Here is a 9386-nt window from a genome sequence, read left to right on the forward strand (position 1 = left end):
TCGTTCCTTATTTCAACCATCTCCTATCCTCGGCAACGATGACGAGCGAAGACCAACTCATCTCTCTGTGTCGGAGACGAGGCTATTGTAGCGGCCGATTCACATATTTATCGAATCGACTGGACGAGTACGAGCAATCTGAGAGTCAGCAAAATTCCTTATTAAAGAATTACGAGAAACAACTGACCGAAGTTGCGAGTCAATTCGAAGCGATTTAACTCGAATTAGAAGTATTGGACGAGGAGGAACAAGCGCGCGGCTTCGAAATAAGGGATCAGTACGTCGCGGTAGACACAAGGCTACAAAATCTTCTGAGGAACGCGCAAACAGCTTCGCCGTCGACATCCATAAACCCTCCAACCTGTGCATCATCCGCAAGTTTAAATCCGATATCCATTAAATTACCAGATCTTCGGCTCCCTACCTTTGACGGAAGCTTAGAAAAATGGAACACGTTTTATGATACCTTTTCCTCCATAATCGATAAAAATCCTAGTCTCACTGACATACAGAAATTCCATTACCTGCAGTCCGCCCTGCAAGGAGAAACAGCCTCATCCTCTCGAAAATACCACTAAGTATCCAAAAGCAATGGGAAATGACGCTGCCCAATAACGAGGTGCCTCCGTACATTCATTTACTAAACTTCCTAGAGAGATTAGCACGAAGCTCCAGACCGATCACCACAGTCAGACAAACAAGAGAATCACCGGAACAAACTACTCCTGTCCGTCAACGCGCATCACGAGGGCATGCACTTACGGCGACACAGGTTACTCCAACATGCCCCACCTGTCAAGGACCACACCCCATTTGGAGATGTGACACCTTCAAAACCAAATCCCTTCGCGAACGCATTCGGGAGGTCAAAAGGGCATCACTATGCCTCAACTGCCTCGGGAAAGGGCACACAACGAAGCATTGTTTCGCAGGATCATGTCGCGTATGCGGAGAACGACATCATACAATGCTGCATAGGACAAACGCCATTCAGGGTCTCGTTCCAGCACGTCCAGCCCGAAATCTTCCCCATCAAATAGCCGATCCACAACACCTTCTTCGCCACCCTACGTATCACCCACTCGTCGCAAAAGGCACACAACAGACCACAGATCGGAAACACCACGAACAGCCGCGTCTGCAAGTCCACCGCCCAGTGACAAACGAACACACAACCAATGACGCCGACGATCGACGACTCCGTTCATGACCGAACATATCAAACCAATAGCATCCGAATTACTGTCCAATGATCTAGTCATCACAGCGCAGATTAATATTTTGAATGATAAACAGCAACCAATCCGTTGTCGAGCGTTGCTCGACACCGGATCCAGTATGAACTTCATTACCGAGGAATTAGCAAAATCGTTAAGGATAAGGCAAAACAAATGTTCGGTCCCGATCGGAGCTCTAGATACCTTGACAACGACCTCTAAGCGACACATCACGGCCACGATCACTTCCACTGACGGTACATACACGCGGACATTAACGTTCCTTATCATTCCAATCATATCAACCTTAATTCCCAGCGAACCCATCGATCGTTCGACACTTGAGATACCAAAAAATCTCAAATTGGCCGATCCACGATTTCATTTACCAGCTCCGATAGATGTACTATTAAGCTCAGGTTCAACACTCGCGTCGATGTGTGTGGGACAAGTCAACCTCACGCAGCCAGACGAGCCTGGACTGCGTTTGCAAAAGACGCGATTCGGATGGGTAATCGGGGGGAGTCCAACTTCCCAAACCGCTACAAACATATTTCACACATCCACGACGACTTTACAAGCAGACCTCGCACGGTTTTGGGAAATCGATGAAGGACCCTCAATTAAACATATCTCAGAGGCAGATCGACGATGCGAAGAACACTTCCAAGCCCACACCCGACGCACCAGCGAAGGACGATACATCGTCGCTCTACCTTTCAACGATCAGCTTCAGTCACTCGGATCCTCTAAAACGCTGGCGAGTAAACGACTCGCCTCACTCAATCGCCGATTCCAGCGCGACAAACGCTTCGAATCAGAATATCGAACGGTAATACAGGAATACCTGGCGTTGGGACACATGACGAAGGTCAATGACAACCACTCCGACGACAACGGATACTATTTACCCCATCATGGCGTGACCAAAGCATCGAGTCAAACCACCAAGCTCCGTGTAGTTTTCGACGGATCGGCACCAAGCACTACCGGAACCTCCTTAAACGATACACTTCACACAGGACCCAAGTTACAGGAAGATTTATTTTATATATTAATTAGATTCCGCGCTCATCAATACGTACTCACCGGCGACATCGAGAAAATGTATCGGCAATTCCTCGTACGACCAGAGGATCGGAAATATCAAAGGATATTATGGCGCAGCGCGAGTGGAGAAACAGAAACATATGAGCTTAACACTGTAACGTTCGGTTTATCCGCAGCCCCGTATCTAGCTATTCGGTGCCTCAAGCAACTGGCAGAGGACGAAGGACATCGATTTCCACGTGCAGCACAGGTACTGCAGCGGGATTTCTACGTCGACGACGCTCTCACCGGAGCTGAAACGAAGGACGAAGCCCTCACGCTCAGAACAGAACTCACCAATTTACTTCAACTGGCCGGCTTAAACATACGAAAATGGGCGTCAAACGATAATGACTTATTACACGGACTCTCCTTAGAAGAAACAAATCACCAACATTTTTTGGGCGACTCGCAAACCTTGAAGACGCTGGGAGTGTTATGGAATTCATCCGACGACTCCATTCTTTACTCGGTCGAAGTCAAACCCACGCCGTCTCGAGTCACGAAACGAATCATCAGCTCGGAGATTGCAAAAATTTACGATCCGCTCGGTCTGCTCGCACCGGTGATTGTTCGGGCCAAGATGCTACTTCAACGAATATGGTCGTCGAAAATCGATTGGGATGAATCACTTCCGATCGAGTTACATACAGAGTGGGAAAGGTACTATGCCCAATTACCCTTATTAAACAACGTCAGGTTCCCACGCAAGGCAATAATCGAGTCCGCAATGGAAATTGAACTGCATGGTTTCTGCGATGCCAGCGAAAAGGCTTACGGAGCCTGTATTTATCTTCGAACCCTTAACACCAACGGCCGTGTTTGGACCCAACTTTTAACCGCAAAATCGAAAGTCGCCCCACTCAAGTGCCAGACCATTCCTCGGCTCGAGCTGAGCGGAGCACTCCTTCTTACGTCCCTGATGTCGACAATACAACAAGCCCTATCACACAAAATTACTCGAACTATCTATTGGACCGATTCCACTATCGTCCTCCATTGGCTCAATACATCACCTCACACCCTTAAAACATTCGTCGCTAACAGAGTCTCCGAAATTCAAACAAAAACCAGCATCCGCGATTGGCGCCACGTTCCTACCGACGACAATCCCGCGGACTTAATATCACGCGGCCAAACACCCGAAGAGTTTCTGCGCCCAACCATCTGGCAGCACGGTCCTGCATGGCTCTACCAGTCGGAAGGCTATTGGCCGACATGGGCGCTAACACCGCAAATTGAAGTACCGGAGCAGAAGGGGGCGATTTGTCTGTCCACAAACCCCCCCGATTACTGTTTGCTGCAAAGGTATTCATCCTGGCCCAAGTTGATACGAATCATAGCTCGTTGCCTCCGTTGGAAACAGAAAAGGAACCGAGCGGCACCCCTAACCGTTACCGAATTACGCACAACGCACAATAAATTGATAAAATTGTTGCAAAACATCCATTTCTCCGAGGAAATTCGCACACTCCAAAAAGATCGGAACGCGGCGATAAAGGGTAAGCTCACGCGACTCAATCCGTTCATAGACAAGGAAGGAATATTGCGAGTCGGGGGTCGACTCAATCATTCGTCGATGACCTTCGCCCAGAAACATCCCATAGTATTACCTAAGTCATCCGTTACAACACGCATCATAGACCACGAGCACAAGATCCACATGCATTCGGGAACGCAGGCTACGTTATACGCAGTAAGACAAAGATACTGGCCCGTTGACGGTCGAAGTCAAGTATGGCGGGCGATCAAAGGCTGCGTCCGCTGCTGCCGCGCTCAACCACCGCCGGTAGAATACGTGATGGGTAATCTGCCGGAGGCGCGAGTAACGGAATCTCGCCCATTTACAAACGTCGGCGTCGATTACTGCGGGCCGTTCCACATCAAGGAAAAACGAGATCGTAACCGTCGTCAGATAAAAGTATACGTAGCCATTTTCGTATGCCTAGCAATTAAAGCGGTACACATCGAGCTCGTTGACGATCTCACTAGCGAAGCCTTCATCGCCGCTCTTCGCAGATTTATCGCTCGACGAGGCTATTGCTCCACCATCCATTCTGATAACGGCACCAACTTCAGAGGAGCAAGCAACGAATTACGAGAGCTTCACGACTTATTACAATCGGACGATCACAAGGAAAAAGTAACCGCATTTTTAGCCGACAAACAAATCGAATGGCGCTTCATTCCCCCTCATTCGCCGCATTTCGGTGGGCTATGGGAAGCAGCGGTGAAGTCATTTAAACGCCACCTCAGGCGTGTAGCCGGCAACGAGTTACTCACCTCTGAACAATTGAATACTCTTATCATAGAAATAGAAGCAGTCCTCAATTCCCGCCCGCTAACTCCTATCTCCACCGATCCAAACGATCTCCTAGTCCTCACTCCCGGACATTTTCTCATTGGCGATTCACTAATGTGCTTACGTGATCGAGATTTCAGAGACATTCCATCGAACCGACTCTCCAGATGGCAGCATATCCAACAGCTTAAACAGCATTTTTGGAACCGCTGGCATAAGGAGTATTTGAACGAGTTAACCAACCGCAATAAGTGGAGCAAGGGTGGACACGGTATCCAAAAAGGCACAATCGTCATCCTCAGAGAGGACAACGTTCCCTCCATGCATTGGCCTCTGGGCCGAGTTATCAAGGTTCATCCAGGCGCCGATGGTGTCATCCGGACAGCTACAGTTCAGACGGCAAAGAGCGTTTTGGATCGGGCCGTCAAAAGGCTTGTCCCACTGCCAATTCAACCCGATCTCGAGAAACCCGAACAACTAGCCACCGAGACGAACTAAGATGGGAACTTCAACCACATCTCGCTAATTTGATCGGTACCCTCTCAACGGGGGGAGGATGTTACGCCATGCGGCTTGCCATAGATCATATTCTTCACTGTCGGTCGCGGCACTATAATGTCACAGACGGATCGTCGCGGCTGCCCGGCAAAATAAACATTGTAGTGGCAAGCGCATGGTTCATTAAGCAGAGCGACCTCCAGAAACGTCGATTCGTGGCCGTTATTTGATCTGGCGTAAAAGACGGTGGCGTGATCCGAAGGTAGTGGGGGTCGCCTTCCAGAAAGAATCAGAACGTTTCGAGAAGCCAAACTGTCTACACATCTTTTGTATCGCGCATTCCATAGTAACATTTCCTTTGTTGTCCCATTTATATTTTATAGTTAATAAGTTGTGCAATAAATATTAATTTAGTTGTGTTGATTCTGTGAGATTTCATTGAACCACCCTTATTATCATAATCGAAATAAGGGAATCGATCAGTTCGTGGCGTCGATTGTTCAATCGTAACGAGGACTTACAACTCTCGTTGACGTGATATCTCGCGATCGCGTCTCTCCGCGAATGATCGAAACATAATCTTAAACCTAAATTTACTAATTGTGGATATTTATTGACAGATAGTAATTTAAAAATTCATATCCATACTCATTCCTATTTTGCACATTTTTTTGTTTTGAGAGGAGAGGAGAATGCAGTTACGCATAACTAGGTACGTTAGCGCGCGCCTGGATTATGCGGGACTTGGCAAGATGATAGCACCTCTACCCACCAAAAAACCCCTCCTCTGTCTCTCTCCTCTATCGGTACAAGAACCAACCCTGGAACCACCTCTCGGCATTACTTCAGGGTTGGTCTTCTTACTGAGTGTACCTCTCATCTTATTATGATCTTCTTCTAGTTAATCCTCTCCTTCTTCTCTCCATGTTCCTCTCCTTATCTTGTCTACCTGATTGAGCTATCATTTTCTTTCGGCAAAGCCCTTGGAATCTAGCCCAGTTCTCCTCGCTATTGACGACCACGTCGATTACGTTATTGGTTGCCAGTATTTCGCCTACGTAATTATCCAACAACGTACTTCCATTGTCCCATCTGGGGCAATTGAACAACGCATGCTCTGCATCTTCACCTTCGACATCACAATCCCAGCATCTTGGGTGTGTCTCTTTCCTAATCGTTCTCTATTAAAAATGCAGGCGTCGTCAATCAGCTTTCTGGTCCAATTATCCTCTCTGCAGTAGAGCTACTCTTCCCTTCATCTTTTATTCGATCACTATCGACATCTTCGGAATGTTATTGTTTTTCCGTATTGCTAGGGCTTTGACACATATCGGTGTGGCATAAAGCACCACCGACTCCCGCACTCCGTAATAGTTTCCTAACTGAGTCGATGGGCCCATTGACGTTCGGCAACGATGTCCTAATCGCTCCTATTAGGGTATCAACCATGACACACACCTTTCCTAGATGTAATGAGAATTTTCTATTATTGTCCTATTGCACCCCAAGATACCTAACCTTCTATTTAGTCATCAACAGGTACTTGCCCATATTGACGTCCTTGACCTTGTGATACGATTTCCGGTAAGTAGAATCACCTCCGTCTTGTCTTGAGCTAATTTCAATCCAGTTTCGGTACACCACCAATTCTTCCGCTACTTCAATATCGGGCCTACCACCAATCGTGGGACTCCTCTGAATTTTCCTACTAGGCTTAAAGGGATCACCTTCCTCGTCCCCCCTAATCCTCGGTGCAACCGATATGGTGACGTTGTGACTTATTCTGATGTCCGACACTATCCTTGGGATTTCAATACTAACCGCCAACCTCTTGCTGTTCGCCTTTGCCCCAGTCGCTGCTACTGTACAAGGGGGTGCCTGGGGTTCCACCTCCTAGCCAAAATCGTTCGAATGTATCCAATCATAACCGAAAGAACTCGCCAAGTCGTCAACAAAGAGCCAGTATAATAGAAATAAGACATATAGAACGAATAAATAAATAAATAAGTATCTAGGAGCAACACATAGTAATATCCTCATAATTAAATATTATCTTAGAAATTTCTACACAGCTACAATAAACTAAATCTATCAAGCTAAATTTATATAACGCTAAAATAAACTAAATATATCAAGCTAACGCCTGCGCTTCAATAAGAGGCCTGATGATACATACGCAGATCACCGCATGTATAAATAGATAATATAGTAATAAATAAATAAACAATCAGCTAACTAAATAAATAAATAAATGAATAATAACTAAATAATAAATAAACCAACATAACTAATAATAAATATTAATAATAAATAAGTAAATAAATAAATAATATCAAAACAAATAAATAATAAATAATCAACCAATAGTTAAATAAATAAACGAGTAAAGTAAATAAATAATATATATAAGAAACGCATATACCTGCATTCCCCAACCCACACGACGCCGCGTAACTCAAATAAAGCCTCCACGTACGCAGCACCCTTCATACTCATTTATTCTTATTTATTCACCAAGGAAGTTTGGCTCGAGTGGCAAAATAAATAAAATAAATAAAATAAACGATATATAACTAGAACTCTGGTCGACCCGACTTTATTTCTTCATAATAGGAACTTAAGTCGAGCCGGCCGTACATACCCTAGTGTGCTGCCCGTAAGGTGGCGACGCCACACATCGACGCGACAAACCACCTCGCCTGCGCATCGTTCGGCACCACGCGTACGTCCTGCCACTACCATTACAATAATGGCGTCAAATCTATCCACGTGCGCGTCTCGATATTAAAGAAAATCGCGTATTTCTTGTATCTCACGTTGTCGCGCAATGCGAGTGCTACATCACATCCAGTAATACTCAATAACAATTCTTACCCGCTAGTATAAACTCTACGGCGAATACAATCCTCTCCACGCCACGCAGGTGCTCGCCGAGCCCCTGTTTGCCAGCAGGAGCCCGCGACCCGCTGCCCAATCGGTAAGCGTCCGTCCCCGAGAGTTGGTCCTGGGATTTCCCCATTGCATCGAGTGGGCATTGAAGTCCCAGAGGACGAGTACCTTGCGGGGGAGGCATCTTCCGACGCACTCGCCGACCCGTTCCAGGAAGTCCCTGTACGCAGCCAGGTCGATGTTGGGGGAGTCGTATACCGCTACCACCATTACTCCACTCCCGTATGGTCTGGAAGAGCAGATCTTGCGCCCTTCTCGACCTACAGAGATTGCATTGGAGGAGGCGCTTGAACTACTCGGTCACCTCTATGGCCTCCTCCCGACCATCTGCCGCTGCTGCTTTGGCGGTTCTCCCTGGTGTCCTTTCCGCAGCTGCTGGCTCGCGGATTGGTCTCCTCCTCTTGACTTTCGGGGGGGGGGGCATTCCGCACCGCCCATCCTGTGATTGGCGGGCGTCCCGAGCGACTCGCACAGGGAGCACTTGGGAGCAGAGGCGGGACAGCCTCTGGCGCGGTGTCCGCTTCCGCCGCAACTGTAACACAGGTGCCCTCGATCCTCGTTGGACACGCATGTTGCGCGTACGTGCCCCACCTCCAGGCACCTGAAGCGCTGCAGGGGCCGCTTCGGGATGGCTCGAATCCTGGCGGTTGACCAGCCCAGGGCTATTTTCCCTGCCTGGGATACTTTCCGGGCTCCTGCCACCGGGCACTTGATCCAGGCAGACCCTAGGCCACCTCTGCCGCCGTTCTCGCCGACCTGAACCTCCGCGCAGCCGCATCCTGCCGCCGAGGCCAGTGCTTTCCGCAGCTCCTCCTTCTTGACCGAGATGTCTATCCCGGTCTCTCGAAGCTCCGCCATCCAGGTAGGCGTGGCGACTCTCGCCGCAGTTGGGTATAGCGCCTCGGCCAGACGCGTCGCCAGCAGCGTCGCCAGCAGCGTCGCCTTTTCCCTGTCCCTGTCTCCAGGGACTCTGATGATGATGGCGCCCGTCATCGCCTTCTTCATCCCCACCTGCTCCACGCCGAGCTCCGAGAGCGGGACCTTCGCTCCGGCTGCCTCGAGGACGTCGGCGTACGACATCCTTGCTCCCTCGTTCAGCGTCAGAGTCACCGCGGATGTTCGCGGTGCGCGAGGGAGCGTGACCGCCTCGGTGCCTGCGACGGTCCTCTGCTTGTTGCGGCGGCGCTCGCTTTCGCCGCGCCTGTCGTCCTGGTCTGGGATTGCTGCTGGCGTACCCTCGTCGGCGGTGCCACGTTCGCCCCTTTCCTCGCTGTCTCTCCTCCAACGGCGACGGCTGTCTTCCTCTGATTTTTGTTCTTCCGTCTCTTCTT

At 48.8% G+C, this 9386-nt stretch overlaps 1 protein-coding gene across 1 annotated transcript; it reads left to right on the top strand.

The window, feature by feature from the left end:
• Window positions 1–598: 598 nt before the first annotated feature.
• LOC117241200 lies at window positions 599–4624 on the top strand. The gene is made up of 4 exons (XM_033507171.1): window positions 599–821; window positions 1232–1474; window positions 2444–4536; window positions 4619–4624. The coding sequence occupies exons 1-4, from the start codon at window positions 599–601 to the stop codon at window positions 4622–4624; spliced, it is 2565 nt and encodes an 854-aa protein (XP_033363062.1).
• The last annotated feature ends 4762 nt before the right edge of the window (window positions 4625–9386 follow it).

This window comes from Bombus vosnesenskii, unplaced genomic scaffold (genome assembly GCF_011952255.1).
Source record: "Bombus vosnesenskii isolate JDL3184/JDL3185 unplaced genomic scaffold, Bvos_JDL3184-5_v1.1 scf7180000015397, whole genome shotgun sequence".
Taxonomy (NCBI): Eukaryota; Metazoa; Arthropoda; class Insecta; order Hymenoptera; family Apidae; genus Bombus; species Bombus vosnesenskii.